At 41.8% G+C, this 20,116-nt stretch overlaps 1 protein-coding gene across 1 annotated transcript in view; it reads left to right on the forward strand.

The window, feature by feature from the left end:
- The first annotated feature begins 1,696 nt into the window (after positions 1-1,696).
- Positions 1,697-20,116, forward strand: part of LOC138739957 (cell adhesion molecule DSCAM) — a 454,986-nt gene continuing 436,566 nt past the window's right edge. The window contains exons 1-3 of the mRNA XM_069892422.1: positions 1,697-1,867; positions 2,300-2,675; positions 9,211-9,357. Of these exons, the coding sequence (XP_069748523.1) occupies positions 1,697-1,867; positions 2,300-2,675; positions 9,211-9,357 (694 nt within the window). The remainder of the gene's footprint in view (positions 1,868-2,299; positions 2,676-9,210; positions 9,358-20,116) is intronic.

Below are 20,116 nucleotides of genomic sequence, written 5' to 3' on the forward strand. Positions count from 1 at the left end.
AATTCGAGGGACAATGGAAGGAAAGATCAACTTGGATCAAGCATGGAAGCACTGTTGGTGGTGGGGAGGGAGGGGTGGGGGTTCATTCAGAACCCTGGTAGTGGAAAGTAGAAAGAAATGGTGCTGAGGTTTGTGCACAATTTGAATCTTCCCCCGATGCAAAGAAGCGAGTGTGCCCAGGGGGCAATGGGTTCTTTCCCAAGGTTGTGTGAGATGTAGAGATTGGGTCCATGGAGGGGAGGGAAGCTTGTGCTCTTTTTCTTTTGTGTTTCATGCACTACTTTCTGCTGCAGCTTCTGATCTTGAGCAGACCACACTGTTATCCATCAGGAGGGATGTTTTTGATGGTGCAGCTGTGGAGAGCAGTGCAGCTTAACAGTTCCGGCTCTCTTAGAGTGAGAAAAGTGTTGCTCTGTTCTCTGCCTGAATTTATTACAAGTTCCACATGCCTCCTGAAATAATTTAGAGATACAAGGTCCTCTGACGCGTGTCACTCAATTGACCTACAACTCTCGTATATTTTGAATGGTGGGAGGAAATCAGAGCCCCTGGAGGAAACCCACGTAGACACGGGAGAGAAAGGACAAACTCCTTACAGATGGTACTAGATTCGAACCTGGGGTCACATTGTAACAAGGGTGAGAAACAGCCAGAAAAGTGTGATTGAATTCTTGAAAATTGTTTTGCCGAACGAGAAGCAAGGTGTTTCTCTTTGCTCTGGAAAACAAATTTGGGCACTTAATTGACGTAAGATTTAAAGTAAAGGTTAGAAGTTGTTTATGGAAAACTACTCATCACCCAAAGGAGATCTTGACCTTGCAGCGTGAAGAAAGGGTCAGGAGTGGAGAGGGTAAAGAACTTCAAATCCCTGGGTGTAACATCTCTGAAGACCTATCCTGGAGCCATCGTGTCAATGAAATCACAAAGAAAGCTAGCGAGTGGCTATACTTCTTGAGGAGATTGGATATGTCCTCTTGCGACTTTCGACAGGTGTACCATGAAGAGCATTCTGACTGGTTGTATCACTCTCAGGAAAGGAGGTGCCAATGGATGGGAAAAGGCTACTCCTTTGTGAGCTTGTGAGGTTGTGAGCTTGGCCAGCGCCATCACGGGTATTAGTCTTCTCTCCATTAAGGACATCTACAGGAGGCAACGTCTCAAGAAAGCAGCCTCTATCATCCAGGATCCTCACCACCCAGGCCATGCCCTCTTCTCACTACTACCACCAGGAAGAGATGCAGGTGCCTGCACTCATCACTACAAAAAAAGCCCCCAGCTTCTTCCCAACCATCAAATTTCTGAATGGATAATGAATTGCAGGCACTACTTTCTTTTCTCTTCTTTTTCACATTTTTTTTTCAAACAGTACATTTTTGGAAATGTAATTTACAGTCATTTCTGCACCTACTTTGCATAATTTTGTTACATGATCATGACAACGAGCTTGGTTCTGAATTCTGATTGGTTGAAATTGTCACAGGATGAGCACTTCATCTTTATGTCGCACCATTCTTGAACTTATGGAACATGACATCCAATTAAATACTTTGGACACGTAGCCCTCTCTTGCGTGGCCGAGCAAACAGCAAAGATCAAATCATTGTTGGATGAAATGATGATGGTTGAGGCATAAATATTATTCTGTTTAGCTTGTACTCAGCATCTGACAGTATTCAACAATAGACGGTCGGAATCGATGGATTCCAGTTGCCCTGATATCGCTTTTCCCTGGTGGCAATGTCCTGGTGAAACTTTTCACCGTGTTCGTCACTGTCTGCACCAAGATCGGCAGGAAGAAGTCCAAGTGCGAATCGCAGAAAATGAATTTTCAATGGCGTATGGCTCTGCATGGTTTTGTATGCTTGAAGTAGACTTAAAATATGACAAGGAATCACAAAAATAGGTTATAATTTAAAAAAATGGTATGTGGTTGGAAAATATTAGTGATTTTTGTGATCAGCTGCCAAAAATACATCCAAAAGTATTCAGGAAGCAAAATCTTTGTTGTTCAGTGTAATTAATAATCCTAGGGGGTGGTATGGTTAGTGTAACGGTAGCGCAGCACCAGTGACTCAGACTTGGGGTTTGAATCCCGTGCTGTCTGTCAGGAGTTTGTATGTTCTCCCTTTGTCTGTGTGGGTTTCCTCCCAGTGCTCCAGTTTGCTCCCACCATTCAAAACGTACCGCGAGTTGTATGTCAATTGGGTGTAGTTGGGCGGCACGGGCTCGTGGGCCGAAATCGCCTGTTACCCTGCTGTATATCTAAATTTAAAATATGATATTGCTGTAATCATCTAAGAATGTGGAAATTTTTTTGCTACATTGTAAACGTGTTGCATTGCCTTGTCTCATTACAGTTGCCAGTGAAGATCTGCAGTCCAGCTTGTATTTTGTCAATGGATCTCTGCAAGAGGTAGTCTTCGCCAGCACCATGGGGACACTGTTATCATGCCCTGCATCAGGGAACCCCCCAGCAACATTACGCTGGTACCTAGCAACTGGAGAAGAGATGTACGACGTTCCAGGGATCCGGCAAGTCCATCCAAACGGCACTCTCCAGATCTTCCCCTTCCCCCCTTCAAGTTTTAATAACTTAATCCACGGCAGTTTGTATTATTGCACAGCAGAAAATCCTTCAGGGAAAATTAGAAGTCAGGATATTCACATTAAGGCCGGTGAGTAGAGTGAGAATCTTCTCAATGCAGACGATTTGACTGGTTCGCAATTCTGATAATTTCTTGGTTGCTTTAATACTTGCATGGGATCATTGATTGGATGTCATGGTGAAGTTCTATAAGACATATAAGGCCAAATTCGCAGTACAGTGTGCAATTTTGGTCACCTAATTCGAGGAAGGATATCAATCAGATAGAAAGAAGAGATGTACAACAATGTTGCCGGTGGACAGAGCAATAGTGTGGATCTCCCAGTGTCCACCCATTTTAATTCCCCATCTCATTTCCTTCTGACACATCCGTCCATGGTCTCATGCACTGCCAGACTGAGACCATCTGCGAATTGGAGGAGTAACACCTCATCTTCTGACTGGGCACCCTCCAACTGGAGGGCATTAATATCAACTTCTCTGGCTTTCGTTAACCACCCCCCCCCCCCACACTTCTTCCCTCTGCCCCCAGGTCTCCCTTTTCCCTGTCTCCTTTCACACAGATAAAATAAGTTCTCTCCTGTCCCCTTATCATATCCAATTAACACCTTTTGTTGGTCTGGACTCCTCCCCCAGCCGGCACTGTCTCTATTATGAGATTTGCTTTTTGTTTGTTTGTTCTGTTTATTCTTTGCTTATTCCTTGAAGATGGGCTCAGGCCCGAAATGTTGGCGATATACCTTTGTCTTTTTGAACGCTGAAAGACAGGCTGAGTTTTTCCAGCATTTCCGTGTATTTTTACTTCAGTCACAGCATCTGCAGACTTTTGTGATTCACTCAGAATAATTTGGAACAGACTTGAAGGGCCTGTTCCTGCATTGTAGTGCTCTTTGGTTCTAATTCTGGCCATTTAATCTCTCGTCACTGTGACAAGTCTTTGAATTAAGGTGTACTCTGCTACCAGAGCGGATTGGGGGAGAGCGCCAAGAGCTGCTGCCTCCCTGCCCCGGAGACCTGGATGTCTGGTGCAATGTGCATGAAGTTGCATGTTTCTCCTTGTCACTTCCTCTTTCCACATCCCAAAAAGGTGTGGGTTGATTGGCCATTGTAAATTGCCGCTAATGTATAGGTGAGTTGTGGTATCTGGAGGGGGAGTAGGAGAAATGAAATGGGATTGGAGTACGGTTTGTGTCAATGGGGGCCTGTTGGCCAGGGTGGACAAGTGAATGGAAGGGCCAGTTCCTGCACTGCAGGTCTCTCTGGCTCTTTCCCATCCTCTTGATAATTTTTCTTTCAAGTTAATATTCAATACCCTTTTTGAAGATTTTACGAAGGATTCATAACCCTATCAGAAGGGGAATTCTGAGCACAACAATAACCACATTAAAATAGATTCTGCTTGTTCCTTTCCTGTTGTCAATTATCAACCTTGAATTCACTTGCCAGCGGAAATACAATTTTTCAGCAAATTAGGTAACAGTCAACGTTTTAGATCAAAGTTCTGTTATCTCAGTAATTATTTACATCATAAACCAGCAGTCATAGAAATTCACCAAGACAATGGTATATTTTTAAATCAATATTTTTAAATTAGTAGGCACAAATAATATAATATCTTATTTAAATCTAAACTTAACCCCAACTATGTGCATATGTGTGTGTGTGTGTGTGTGTGTGTGTGTGTGTGTGGATTACCTAAACCATTGTTGCTTAGGCCCAATTCTGAAAAGTCGATTCAAAGTTCAGTCTTAGAAATCCTGTGTTGAAACTCAGAACTTTTAAACCGTTGTTCGGAAGTAATTATGCAGTAGGTGAGACTTCTCAATATTCACAAATTCTTGTTGAGTTGCTTCCAGATATACGGATGATTATCACAACTTCCCTCTTCCTTGCATAGGGGAAACAATACTTGTGACTTCCACGGTGCTTCCCCCAACCCAGGGAAGGGTTAAATGAAATGACCATCAGAGTGGTTAAGATCCAAATACAAGAATGATCCTGCTTCCTTTACCCAGACATGGGTAAATCAAAATGACCATTACAATGGTCACAGCAGATCCCTGTTTCCCCCGACAAGGAGAAAACAACAGGTGTGTCCATCTCACGCAAAGTTACTTCATATTTGTTTTTTCAGATGACTGGCTGATGATACTAAATGCTGCTGCTTCAAGTGTCTCAGTCACATGACTTGCTTGATCAATTCTGGTTTCAGTTTCAATTTCCCCAAAACATGAGTCGTAAACATATGATCTTCTCTCTGAACAGATGTCTTCTCCTTTGGCAAGCAATCCATTGTTCTGGTTCTAAATTGAGAGCATTAACTCTATTTACAGCTTGGATTTAGGCACCTCTGCATCCGTAAAATGTTGTTAGCAAATCTGTGAGTGTTTGCACTCTGATCCAACCCCCAAAGTAACTCACTAAAAAAAAAACCAGAACCCTGCAACAATCACCATGAACTATCAAATCTTCTTTTTGTCCATGTCTCTTCCAAGACTGTTTTCTTGTTCCTTCCCATAATTGAAATCTGTCATCACTGGTTCTATTCTAATAAAATCTTCTGCAACGTCTCAAAGAGTTTGAGATCCTTCCATAGGTATTGTTATTAGCATTTGGCTAACACTATTAAGCAATGTTTTATTAGGGTCAGTCATACCCTGTGAATCAAAAAAATTGCAGTTCAGTTTCAAACGGGACTCTCTAATCTCTCAGAAATGCTTCACCCATGGTGGCTTTTTTGCTGGCCTTGGCAAAAGCTGTGAGACTCTCTTGAGCCTGCTTTATTGCTCAATAAAAATCTTGCTGATCCGGACCTCAAAGTCTACTTTCCTGCAGGATCCCATTGTTTATCTTGGTCTTGAATAATTTCATAATTGAATATCCACTGGTCTCTGAGGCAGAGAACATCATGACATAGCAAACCAATATTTCAGGTTTGAACCCTTCATCAGGGCCAAACTGTTGGTTATATATCTTTATCTTTGCTATATAAAGGACACTGTTTGACCTGCTGAATTTCTCCAGCATTGTGTTTTTACTTCAATCATGGTGCCTGCAGGCTTTTGTGTTTTACCATGACATAACTGTCTGTGAAATAGAGGGGAATTTCTCTTCCTAACAGTCATCGAACTCTGACACCTAAGAGTGCCCCACACCTTGGTCACCAGCTTGAGAAGATCTCATCCACCCTGCGAGCCCCTCTCAGAGACTTGGCAATGATTGTATCAGGTTGTTGTAAAAGCCTTGGGTGTTTGCAAAAGGAAATATACTCTTTCTTCCTGCTTGGGCTCTGTGGGATTCCAGGCCATCATTCATCTTCCCTTGAAAAACAATGACACATCCGATGCTTTTTTTGCCAATTGACATTGACGCCGCCTTCATCTTCACCTTCCTGAAACCTTTTTGGAAATGAGTCCTGCACAGTAGCCCACGGTTTAAATGGAAGGGCGGGCTGAAGCGACCATCTGCAATAAACATTAAATCTCTGACCCAATTGTCAATCCCCTCCGGCATGAAAGAGAGAAATCTTAAAATCTGATGAGATTGGGTTTATCTGGAGTTCTGAAGAATGTGGCCGTGGTAATTCTGTTCAAACCATATGCATAAAATCAACCCCCATGCAAATTAGATTTTACATTAATATTGGTGCCATTACATTGGTGACATTATAGTGATACGCTGGGATGAATACGAGAGCAGTCTACCCATCAGTCTATGCAGTTCTAAGCTATCAGGACAGGTGTTAAATCTGACCTTGCCAACTCTGGCAATATCACTTGACTGAATAAGGGAAAAAAAAAAGGATCAAGGACGATTGTGAGTAATGAATCGTTACCCTTTTCTCTTTATTTTCCTTACAACTGGCAGAAAGAAGAATTTAAAAGCAACTTAAACCACTTTGATTAATAACAACCTGGAGTGAAATATCAGAAAGGTTGAAGTATACTGTAGGTTCTTCAGCAATTAACACTTTGGACTCCATGCCCCGGATTTTAGTGATTACCAACAAGCGCATATACTCCATGCCCCTACTTTCCGGGACTGGTTTTACACCCAACCTCCAGCTGGTTCATACTATACTGTAGTTTACCCATGGACCCAGTCCAGAGTATAAAAGGTTCAAAATGGCCGGAGCCCAAAATGTTAAGGTTCTGGGAGAGAATCTTTTTTAAATTATGCTAGTGAATTGAACATTTTGAGCAAGGTATTTATCAGTCATATTTAGCTGCCTTGAAAATCTTCCTTTAATGTAGTTAATAATTGTCAGATCCAGTCCTATTCCAATTAGATCTGAACCCATTAATTTTTTGGCACCTTGGCTGGTGCTCCTTTGCTGTTCATCTCTTAAAATAATTTTGAGATCATTTAAAATTTCCAGCATTTTCTCCAAACTTTCGTCTTGCAGTAAGGAGAATTTCATCCCTGTTGTCATACTCTTTATGCCTGCATTGATGCTGCTTGGCTTGCTGTGTTCTTCCAGCCTTCTGCTTGTTGTTCATTCCCTCTGCCAGGTCTGATGTGTCAGCGCAGGGTCATCTCACTAAATCACTGCGCCACTGGCATTTCAGGCTCACAATGAAAGGAGCCCTGGATATGTGCAGGAAGCTCAGTGGGATGCTTCTTCTCAGACATATGGGTTTAATGGCCAACACAATAGTGTATGACATGACATTCAGTTGTATTGACTTCTCTGGAGCAAATGTGCAGCTGGTGTAATCAGTTCTACAATCTGGACCTCTCGGGGATTGGGTCGGTCTTGATTTTTGGATTTTCCAAGTTCTCGGGCAGTACTTTTAAAATTAAAATTTAAGGAGAATAAAAAGGTAAATTTCAATAGTTTATTGATGAAATTATTTTCATATAAAATAGAGTATTTAAAAAAAACAGGTATTTTTTTCTTGCATTTCTGCGACTTCCCTGTGGTTGCTTGTGGCCGCTGTGGCGCTTACGCATCCATGCACGCACATAAAAGCCAAGAGTGTTTGGGAAACTTGGATTCTCAGGTGGTCCAGATTTCAGCCGAGGGTTTTCAAGAAGCCCTGATTCTTGGGTGGTCCAGGTTTCTGGCATCCGGGTATCTGCAATTCAAGCAACTGGGCGCCTCAAGTAACTGGTTAAAAAAATTGAGAAAAATAAATTTAAAAAAATAAAATAAATAAGAAAAAAAGGTAAAATATATACTTTTAGGATTGTAAAAATAAAGGTTCTCTGAAGCAACACGTAAATCTTTGGTAAAGATGGGAGCAATTATTCAGTCAGCAGAAGGCCTTGGTCGTGCTTTGCTCATTGCAGCTGTTTGAATAAAGCTTGAACAAAATTGCATTTGAATAAAATGGTGTTGCCCAGGATGAAGAGCTGGTTGACCCTGCTTGCCGTTGGGGTGACTCTCTTAAAGTGTCTCCTTATCTCTGCTTAGTAAGACTCTTTATCTTTATTAGTATATTATTAAGTGTCTTAGTATGCTTTATCTGTAAACTTGGGGGAGGAGGAGTTAACTATCTATAATATTATTGTTCATCTTTTGATGGCTTCGTGGAGTGGGGGATGGGGGAATCTGCAGATGTGGTGACAGTTAAATATTTTCAAAGAATGTGACTGAAAATAAAATAAAATGCTTTCAGGTATGTATCTCATTGCAAGTGAAGTTTCTTGAGTGTAGATACAGTATGGTATTTTTGTCTTTTAAACTGCATATTCTTAATTCAGGTGTTTTAGTTGGATGCAAGTCGCAAGTAACCGGAAAATACAATTATTCGGCATCTGCCAGTCCCCATAGGTGCTGGATACCAGGGCTTTTACTGTAAATCTGGGCTTGGTAAAGTTGGACACTTTAAGCTCTGGAATTCTAAGTCACTTTATACTTTTATGACTGTCTTTAAAGAGCATATCTTTGAGCCTATCCTTTTGGAATATAGAATATTACAGGCCAGTAAGGCCCTTCGATCCATGATGCTGTGCCAGCCTATATAAATCTGCTATCCAGTCCTTCCCTCACACCCATAACCTTCTATTTTTCCATGAGCCTATCTAAAAGTCTTTTGAATGTGTCATTGTACCAGCCTCCACCATCACCCATGGCCATGCATTCCAGGCATTCAACCTCTCTGTATTTAAAAAAAACTTCCCTCTGGCATCTCTCTTAAACTTTCCTTCATTCACCTTAAACAGATATCCTTTGGTATTTGCCATTGTTGTCACAGGAAAAAGGTGCTGACAATTGACGCCCTTAATGATCTTATCCATGGGATTTGTAAATTAATTGGTGTATTTGGGTGGCATGGGTTCATGGGCCGGAAAGGCCTGTTTTGCTCTATGTCTAAAAATATACCTCTAATAGGCTACCTGTTATCCTTCACCACTGTAAAGAGAAAAGCCCTAGCTCTGTCTGCCTTGGTCCCTAAGGCATGTATTCCAATCCAGGCAACATCCCAGTAAATCTCTGCTGCAGCCTCTCCAAAGCATCTGCATCCTTCCTGCAAAGAGGTGACCAGAACTGAACTGTTTGCCTCAAATTTCCTACTTGGGTTATCTTAATGTTAAATAAAAATTGTAAGTTGTTCATTCCTGTTTAACAACACAAACCCAATTCTGCTTTCTGTCTCCAGTCTTAAGAGAGCCCTATACGGTCCGTGTAGAGGACCAGAAAGCCATGCGAGGGAACATAGCAGTATTCAAGTGCATTATCCCTTCCTCTGTGGAGACTTATATCACTGTAGTGTCATGGGAGAAAGACACAGTCTCACTCGTCTCAGGTAAGATCACATTTATTTATTTTACCACTTCCTATAAAAATAAATAACCGTTAAAAGATATTCTTTGATTGTGGCAAATGTTTCTTGCCAGAGATTGACGAACCTGGGATGAAGGTAAAGAAATATTTTATTTTCCTGGTATTAGATTCAAGTTTCTTTGTGTTTCCAGAGCATCAATTGCCTTTCTTGTGAGCTCCAATGTCTTTGCAAACTATCCACTTTCTACTTGAATGCATTTGAGGATTTTTTTTGTCACTTTGATGTATATTTAAAAAAAAAAGTTTTTTTGTTGTGCAATGGTCATGGCCCATCCTTTGGTGAATATCTTTGTGCTTCAGTCAATGGTATATTGTCCAATGTTTCGAGTGGATATCAGTTTTATCTTTGAACTGCGTCTGCCTCTCCGTCATCCTTTTGTTGAAATGCTAAGGCATGGCTGAGGAGAGGAGTGCAAAGTGTTGGAATGTCATGCTGTGGATAGGGTGAAGGTTTGCCATCCACAACACCCTAATTTGACCCTCTTTTCTGCCAGTTTTTTGCTAATTCAGGGATTGTTGAACCTAATATTGCAGGACTTGCAGGCAGTGATAATCATACATCCAAACCTGAAACCAAGGAGATGGTTGTAATCATTTCATTGCTCTTCTAGGCTGAAGTGCCGGTATAAATTTCCTCTGGTTGTTTAGCATGAACGATGGACCTAAATTGGCAATTTACATTTGAAAGGAGCAAATGTTTATTTGTTAAAATCTTAATTTGGATGCACCTACATATGAGATGATTGTGGTTAAAAAAGGTGAATTTGTTTAAGCCGATTTCTGAATGAAGGTACTGACTAATAAATCTCTGTATGTGCTCTTGAGTTAGAACCACAGCACACTACCATGCAGAAACAGGTTCCAGTCCATCTAATCTATTGATTCTGCCTACTTCTATTGACCTGCACCCGGACCCTAGCCCTCCAGATCCCTCCCATCTGTGTACCTATGTTCTTTTTCTTCTTCTTTGGTTTGGCTTCGCGGACGAAGATTAATGGAGGGGTAATGTCCACGTCAGCTGCAGGCTCGTTTGTGGCTGACAAGTCCGATGCAGGACAGGCAGACACGGTTGCAGCGGTTGCAAGGGAAAATTGGTGGGTTGGGGTTGGGTGTTGGGTTTTTCCTCCTTTGTATTTTGTCAGTGAGGTGGGCTCTGTCATCTTCTTCAAAGGAGGTTGCTGCCCGCCGAACTGTGAGGCGCCAAGATGCGCGGTTTGAGGCGATATCAGCCCACTGGCGGTGGTCAATGTGGCAGGCACCAAGAGATTTCTCTTAAATATTGAAATTTCCATCGGTTTGCCAGAAGTGGTGTACTGAAGAATTATTGCATGCACTTGTAGTTACTGATCAGAGATTGGACTTGCTATGAAGAATAGCCTCCAATTCTCTGCATGAGAGGGTGTTCTTTGCTGTGTGTAAATCTGATCGTGACTGTTAGTCAATCAGTTTAAACCATGGAGTATGTGATTAAATGATGAATCCTGTCAATGCCAGATGTTTGTCAAAATCCACTTTCCAACAGGGACCACAGCCTCTGAGCGAAGGAACATTAGTATCTCTTTTCCTTGTATATTAGATACCAACTTCTCCATTCAATACAAGGTGACTCAATGCAGAAGATATGAGCCTCGAGTTTGTTTGTACAGGTGTAATCCTATCAGCTTGGAGCACAGCAATTTCAGCCATGTTTTTTAATGCCTTGACATCCATTGGGAAATGTAGCTTCTTCTTTGCCAGCCTGCTTTTAGTTTGTGCTCTTTTTCTCTCTCCCATTGAAAAGCTCTCACAAGCAACTGTCATAGTGGAGTAACAAATTAAACTTGTCTGCAATAACATCTTTATTTGGCCCAATAAATGTTACTTCTTTACTCTCAAATTTTATGTGCCGTTTTCCGGGCTTTAGAGTCATTGTAAAATAAGTCTCTCGCAACCAGAAAATATACTTATCTAGCATCTAACAATCCCTATAGGTGCCGGATACCAGGGGTTTTACTGTAAATACATTTCTGGCCTCGGTAAAGTTGGACACTTTTAAGTTTTTCGCCCTCACTGAGAGCCCCGACCTCCTATAAGCTCAATTGCAAGCTCGAGTATTGCCATGGGGTGAAGGTGAAGGTTACTTTCCTGGCCCAGCTCATTCCTGGAAGCTACTACTGATCTCTGCCACATACAGGTAGTCCCCGACTTACAATCTACGTGACTTATGGCCATCCGTACATATGATTGAAGAAAAAATATATGTAAATATAAAAATTATCCTCTTGGCCTGTCTATGGAAAATAGCACCTGTGACTGGGGTAGCCAACCTCTTGTGAAAGCTGGCTGGTGGTCTTCCTCTTGCGAGAGCTGGCCTTGTTGGCCACCATGTTGTATTTGACGAACGATAAAACAGATACAGTGAATTTCCGACTTGCGTCTATTTCGTGATATGACTGGTCAGTCAGAACGGTCGTAAATTGAGGGCTACATGTATTGCATTTTGATTTTCCTTCTGCCTGCTGGAGTAGGACAAGTATTCATCGCCATTGCAAGAGACTGATGTCTGATAAACCCAATGGACCAAGCAGAGGGATAGTTGTCTCTTTGGGTCAAGACCCTGAAAGAGGACTTGGAGTGTAGATAAGTGATGGCCAGTTGTAAAGATGGGGGAAGCAAGGAGCTGGCAAGCTGTAGCTGAAGAGGGATTGATGTGCAGATGGACTCAGGAGTGGAGAGAAGGGTAAAAGTAGGGACAGAGACTGGGACGTGGTGTGAGAACAACAGATTCTGAAATATGATGAGTAAAGGTGATAACTGAGACGAGAGAAGAGGATGGGAAAATTAGAACAGTAGAGGAAGGGGACAGGGACCTAATGTATTGAGTGTATGGGCAATGGACAGATGGAACAAGGTGAGGGAAGAAAAATAATTTGCATAATGGGAGGGATGGAGAAGAGGGGTAGGGAAATAAAGGGTGGCACGGTTAGCATGATGGTTAGTGCAATGCTGTAAGAGCGCCAGAGACAGCTCGGGACCAGGGCTTGAATCACGCACTGTCTGTAAGGAGTTTGTACGTTCTCTCCATGTCTGCATGGATTTTCCTCGGGTGCTCCGGTTTCCTCCTGCTGTCCAAAAAAAACATACCAGGGGTGTAGGTCAATTGGGTGGCATGGGCTCATGGGCCGAAAGGCCCTGTTACCTTGCTGTATGTCCAAATTTAAATTTAGAACCTGGGTGAAGCAGAAGGAGGGAGGAAGATGCATGAAGTTTCTCCTTCACTTTACCTCCATTGCAGACTTTCTCAAAACACAGGCATTCATAGAGACCAATTCGTGTCCTTGCAGAGTCTCATGCCAGGAGTGTCTTGTTGTACCGATCTCTCTGCACAAAGAAATTGCTTCCTCTCTGCACCATTCTGATTCCTTGGATCCCTAGTAGCCCTCTCTCATGTCTCTCCCTAACTGCAAGATTATTTATTTTTATTGGCAACACTCTCCAGTTGTTGAATGACTATTTACCACCTGGTAATAATATATTTATGTAAGAGTTTACAGCTTTACATTTTAGCAAATGCGATCAGAAGCAACTTATCATTCGGACCCAGGATACCAGACCCAAAACCAGCAATGTCATTTAGTGTGGTGATACACAGGGCATCCTGATTGTGGTGGTCTATGATTCTCGCATTTGAAGGTGAATTGTCAAAGATCCAGCAAATTGAGTATAAGGGAAAATAGAACATGGAACAATGTTGTGCTGAGCCATAGATTCCTTTAAAAAAAAAGTACAAAACCTTCCTTACCCCATTATTTTTCTTTCATCCATGTGTCTGTCTAAGAGTCTCTTAAATGCCCTCAATGTTTCAGCCTCCACCACCATCCCCAGCAAGGCTTTCCAGGCTCCCACAACTCTCTGATGTCTACCCCTAAACTTCCCTCCTTTGACTTTGCACTCGTGTCCTCTGGTGTTTGCTGATCTTTCCCTGGGAATCGGGTTCTGATTGTCCACCTTATCTATACCTCTCAATAATCTATCAAGTCTCCTCGCATCCTTCTACGCTGCAAAGTGAAAAGTCCCAGCTCTGATAACCTTATCTCATAAGACTTGTTTCCCAATCCAGGTAACGTCCTCTGCACCCTCTCCATAGCTTCCATATCCTACCAGTGTAGGAGAATGTGAAATTAACTACCTTTGCAGGAAAAATAAAAGAGGAAAAAAATATCAGGGTTCCAAGATCAGAGGAATATGACTGTGGTCTCCGTGATTCACAAAAGGCTAGAATTCTGCTACAGCGTGGTTAAGAAAGCTAACATTTATTGTGGGAGGAATTGAAGATAAAAGGAGGAAGGTTACATCAGGCATTGGTGAGGCCACATCTGGAGCACCAGAAACAACAATGGCCGCCTTATTTCAGGAAGGATGGTAATGTCCTGGAAGCAGTTCAGAGATGTTTATGAGCTAATACCTGGAGCGAGTGGGCTGTCTTACAAGGAAAGGTTGAACTGGTTAGGCTTGTAGCTTGTGGGTGTTTGGAAGACTGAGAGAGAACATCATTGAAATGTTTGAGTTCTTGAGCAGTTTTTAACAGGGTGAAGAGGATGTCTCCTCCTGATTCTCCTCAGATTCACCCAGTTAAGGATGCGGTGAGGTGAATTTTCTTATGAGACCTCAGCAATATCTTGCTCAAAGGTCAGTGGGAATAGCATAGTTGGTCTTTTTTTAAGGCAGGCTCGATGGATGCTTGATGAACAGGGAGTGAAAGGCTGTATTGGGTATATGGGAAATAAGGATTTAGATGATATTCAGGGGAGCTGTGATCTTATTAAATGAGGGAGTGGGTTTGATGTGGGTTGTACGTTTCCACTATGTATGGGATTCACAAACAACATTATGGTGGCCAGAACACTAATACTGGTAATGTTTTGTGAGGTAATGCATTTTCTAGATATGGATATTTAAAATTCTGTTGCTTCTGCTGTACTCTTGCTAATTACGATTCCAGAAGTGTGTTTTATTCCTAATCTCTGAAGAATAATCAATTGAATAATGACCTGGCCCTGAGCTTTAAGTTTACTAAATAGCATCCTTGAAGCATTCATAAAAATCAGCACCAAAGCCTTGTGGGCTTCTATTGTTTTGAATTCATTTGTTTGGACTTGATGCTCTCTGCTGTCTCAATGGCCTCCAGAAAATGTCTGTCCACTATTTTCAGCTGAACGCATTTCAGACAATACTGGGTTCCAGAGGTGCACGAGCCAGAGCCTTGGATGGACCTCTTTGTTGGGGGTACGCTTGAAGTTCTTTCAAGTGGATGTAAAAGATCCATTGCTCTATTTTGAAGAACAGGAGCTTCCCAAATGTTTCAGATGTTGCACACAGCAATTCTTTTATTTAAACTAATTGAGTTTAACATATAAGCAAGCACACATTAAAAATATTGAAGATTACATAATCATTCATTTTTATCCAAGGATAACTGGGACCTTTTTTGGGGGAGATGTGACCTGTACAGTAAGGACGGGTTACACTTAAATCCCAGGGGGACCAGAATCCTGGCAGAGGTATTTGCTAGGGCTACTCAGGATCCTTTAAACTAGAATGGTTGGGGGGAGGGAACAAAATAGTACAGAGCAGTAAGGAGAAGGTTAGAATGCAAACAATGAAAGTTTGTAGTAAGTATTTGAATATGGATGGGCAGGTGATAGAGAAGGGAAATGCTCTGGAAGAAGATGAAGGGCAATTGGCAGGAAAAGTAAATAATGTTGTTCTTAAAGATGAGGGAAAACAGGGATTAAAAAATGGGAAATCCCTGAAATTCATATATTTTAATGCCAGGAGTATTGTAAAAAAGGTGGATGAGCTGAAGGTGTGGATTGATACTTGGAAGTATGATGTGGTAGCGATTAGTGAGACATGGTTGCAGGAGGGATGTGATTGGCAACTGAATATCCCTGGGTTTCGTTGTTTTAGGTGTGATAGAGTCGGAGGGGCAAGAGGAGGTGGGGTTGCATTGCTTGTCAGGGTAAATATTACAGCGGTGCCGAGGAAGGATAGATTAGAGGGCACATCCACGGAGGCTATTTGGGTGGAACTGAGGAGTAGGAAAGGAGAGGTTACATTTGTAGGGGTGTATTATAGACCACCCGGAGGGGACCGAGACCTAGAGGAGCAAATCTGTAGGGAGATAGTAGATATTTGTGATAAGCACAGGGTTGTAATTATGGGAGATTTTAATTTTCCACATATAGATTGGGAAACACATTCTGTGAAAGGAATGGATGGGTTAGAGTTTGTGAAATGTGTGCAAGATAGTTTTTTACAACAATATGTAGAGGTGCCGACCAGAGAAGGAGCAGTGTTAGATCTACTGTTGGCAAATGGGATGGGTCAAGTGACGGAGGTTAGTGTTGGCGAGCACTTCGGGTCCAGTGATCATAATGCCATCAGCTTCAATGTCATTATGGAAAGAGAGAAATCAGGGCCAAGAATTGAGGTTTTTGATTGGGGAAAAGCTAGATTTGAGGAGATGCGAAAGGACTTGCAGGGTGTGCATTGGGACAACTTGTTTTATGGGCAGGATGTAGTAGAGAGATGGAAGTCTTTTAAAGATCAGATTTTGAGAGTGCAAAAGCTTTATGTTCCTGTTAGGTTAAAAGGAGGGGCAAAAGGTTTGAGAGAGCCGTGGTTTTCAAGGAATATTGGAAACTTGGTTCGAAGAAAAAGGGAGGCGTACATTAGATATAAGAAGCATGGAGTTAAGGAGATGTTTGAAAGATACATTGAATGTAAGAGGAATCTTAAGAGAGGAATTAGGAAAGCTAAAAGAAGGTACGAGAAAACTATGGCAAGCAGGGTGAAAACTAATCCAAAAGAGTTCTACAAATATGTTAATGGTAAGAGGAAAGCTAGAGACAAAATTGGTCCCTTAGAAAATCAGAGTGGAAAACTGTGTGTGGAACCTAGAGAAATGGGGGAGATATTGAACAGTTTCTTTTCTTCGGTATTCACTAAGGAGAAGGATATTGGGAGATGTGGGATAAAAAAAGCAAATTGGGTAAATATGGGGAATATAGAGATTACAAAAGGTGTAGTTTTAAGGCTTTTGAAGAATATAAAGGTGGATAAGTCTCCGGGACCAGACGGGATCTTCCCCAGGACATTGAGAGAAGTGAAGGAGGAAATAGCAGAGGCTCTGGCGGTAATTTTTCAAATGTCATTAGATATGGGGATAGTGCCGGAGGATTGGCGCATTGCGCATGTGGTTCCGTTATTTAAAAAGGGTTCAAGGAGGAAGCCTGGCAACTATCGGCCTGTAAGTTTGACGTCTGTGGTAGGTAAATTAATGGAGAAAATTCTTAGAGATAGTACTTATAAACATCTGGATAGACAGGGTCTGATCAGGAGCACTCAACATGGATTTGTGGGAGGAAGGTCATGTTTGACCAATCTGATTGAATTTTTTGAAGAGGTGACTAGGAATGTGGATGAGGGTAGCGCAGTGGATGTTGTCTATGTGGACTTCAGTAAGACCTTCGATAAGGTACCACATGGAAGGTTAGTTAGGAAGGTGCAGTCTTTAGGTATAAATTTTAAGATAGTCAAATGGATTGAACATTGGCTGAAAGGGAGAGGCCAGAGAGTGGTAGTGGATAATTGTCTGTCAGGTTGGAGGCCGGTGACCAGTGGTGTGCCTCAAGGATCTGTATTGGGCCCATTGTTGTTCGTTATATACATTAATGATCTAGATGATGGGGTGGTGAATTGGATTAGTAAATATGCAGACGATACTAAGATAGGTGGAATAGTGGATAATGAAGAAGGTTTTCAAGGATTGCAGAGGGATTTGGGCTGCTTAGAAAAGTGGGCTGAAAAATGGCAGATGGAATTTAATGCTGATAAGTGTGAGGTGCTTCATTTTGGTAAGAAGAATCAGAATAGGACATATGTGGTAAATGGGAGAGCATTGAGAAATACAGAAGAGCAGAAAGATTTAGGAGTGACGGTACATCGTTCCCTGAAGGTAGAAACTCACGTGAATAGGGTGGTGAAGAAGGCTTTTAGTATGCTGGCCTTTATCAATCATTGCATGGAATATAGGAGTTGGGAGGTGATGTTGAGATTGTATAAGACGTTGGTGCGGCCTAATTTGGAGTTCTGTGTGCAGTTCTGGTCGCCTAATTATAGGAAGGATATAAACAGAGTGGAGAGAGTGCAGAGAAGGTTTACCAGAATGTTGCCTGGGTTTAAGCATCTGGAGTATGGGGAGAGATTGGACAGATTGGGTCTTTATTCTTTGGAGCGTAGAAGGTTGAGAGGGGATTTGATAGAAGTATTTAAGATTATGAAAGGGATAGACAGAATGGATGTGGATAGACTATTTCCGTTAAGAGGAGGAAAGTTTAAAACAAGAGGACATGAGTTAAGAATTAAGGGGCAGAGGTTTAGAGGTAACATGAGGGGGAACTTCTTTACTCAGAGAGTGGTAGCTGTGTGGAATGATCTTCCGGGAGAAATAGTGGCGGCGGAGTCAATTGTATTATTTAAGAAAAGGTTGGACAGGTATATGGATGAGAAGAAGATGGAGGGTTATGGGCATTGTGCAGGGAGGTGGGATTAGAAAGGGGTGTTTGGTTCGGTGCGGACTAGAAGGGCCTAATGGCCTGTTTCCGTGCTGTAATTGTTATGTTATGTTATATGTTATGTTAAATAGACACAGAAGGGGAAAAAAAGAATAGGTTTAAAAAGAATGTAAAACCATATCGCTAGTTACTTGAGGTCAATATTTGTTGAAATATTTTAATAGAAAGAAAAAAAACCTGAAAAATCTAGTGAAACTAATCTAGCCCCTCCCATTAGTCAAGGTTACTTTACACGTTTAGCAATGAAAAAAATAACCAATAACCATGTGGAATCACTGGTGCCCTCCCCCCTCCCCCGGAGAATAGGCAAAATATCACCAGAACATGTAGTAATTATTAACGTAGACAGTAATTCTGAAATATATGGTCTGCTTGTTATCACATGGCTATATGTGGAATTTTTCAATAGTGTCTATAATTCGAAGGCATTTCGTTGTTGAAAGGCACCATTAAAGGTGTTATATAAATGTAAGTCTTGGTCTAAAATTGCAGGTGGTTGAACTATGTCTATGGATTCTCTTTGTAAGAAAATAACTGCTGTAGAAGGTTATTCAATGCAGAAGGTATTTCCAATTTCACATTCCCTGTTGTACATAAGCAGTGAACTCCCATGGGGCCTCAACATGGTTGAGGAAAAAAAGATGAAAATCTGAAAAATGCAGATGCTGGAAATCTGAAATTAAACTAGAGGAAACAGGAAACACTCAGCAGGTCAGGTAGTAGCTGTGAAAAGAGGAACCAAGTTGGTGAAGGGTCTTGAACCTGAGCCATAAATTTTCTCAGAAAGAGGATGGTGGTTTTACTAATCCTGATTAAGAATATTTAATGACCTCATCACTCAATCTCATTGATATGTACTGAGTTCTTGTCGATGCCGGAATCTTTACCTATTAGGTACAAAACCAAAGGCCATTTTCTCAAAATATGGAGCCAGCTATTCATGGTTTCAACTGATGGTTAAAATGTCGCAGGATCTTCCCAAGTCTTTGGGGAAGATGCAAGATGTTTCCTGTGCTAGTTGAAGACACTTTTTTTTATCACCCAAGGAGAGTGAAAATTTGGAGTTATCTACCCAAGAAGGCTGCGGAGGTTCAGTTGATTAGATCAATAGTTTATAGATAATGGGGGAATCGAGAGATTCTAGGGCAAGAGGAGATGAACAGAGCAGAGGTGGAAGATCAGCCTTGATCTTAATGAAAGGCAGAATGGGCAAAGGGGGAGGAATGGACATGTTGGGCAGAAAGGCCTACTCCTGCATCTCTTCCTTGTGTAAAACACAAACGTCTGCAGACACTGTGGTTGAAGTATAAACACTCAGCTGGAGAAACTCAGCTGGTCAGACAGGGTTCTTTATGTACCGAAGATACATAACCAACTTTAAGGGCTTGAGCCCTTCATGAATATATGAAAAAACGTCAGCAGGAGCTTGAACAAAATGGTGCCAAGCTCGGGAGAGGATTTTCTCTCTCTCCAACTGGATGGCATTAACATTGGCTTCTCCGTTTTTTCTCCCTTCACTTTCCCTTTGTCGTCTTTTCTTCAGCTCTTCGCCTCCTAACCCTCTCCAATCACAGAGCCGTTTCTTCTCCCCCTGTGCTGAACCTCCCTTATTCACCTGTTACCTCCTCTCTTTGGAACTGTGCTCCTCCCCCTGCCTCTCCCCCTACTATTTTGTTTGGGCGTCTTCCTCCATTTTTTTTAATACCCTGATGAAGGGCTCAAGCCCAAAGCATTATCCTCGCTACATAAAGTACGCTGTTTGACCAACTGAGTTCTCCAGCTTTGTGTTTTTGCTCTCTTCCTTGTGTTCTTGTTGGATGCTACTGAGAGATTAACAACACTACAGCAAGTCTGAACAAATAACAAGATTTGTTGCATCAGGAGTGTCAACATTCAGAGGGGTGACCAAAGGAACAGCGCACACTAACCATCCGAGACTCTCATATTCATTAATTTATTTGTATAGATTAAGTATTTGTCCTGCATAGGTCCTGTTTGTATGGGTGTTATGCCCGGTTGTGAGTCTGCACATTTTGCACGAAGGACGGGAGAATGCTGTTGAGTCAGGTTGTACTTGTGCAGTCAGTTGAAAATTAAAGTTGA

The sequence above is a fragment of the Narcine bancroftii genome, chromosome 7, assembly GCF_036971445.1.
Source record: "Narcine bancroftii isolate sNarBan1 chromosome 7, sNarBan1.hap1, whole genome shotgun sequence".
Lineage (NCBI taxonomy): Eukaryota > Metazoa > Chordata > Chondrichthyes > Torpediniformes > Narcinidae > Narcine > Narcine bancroftii.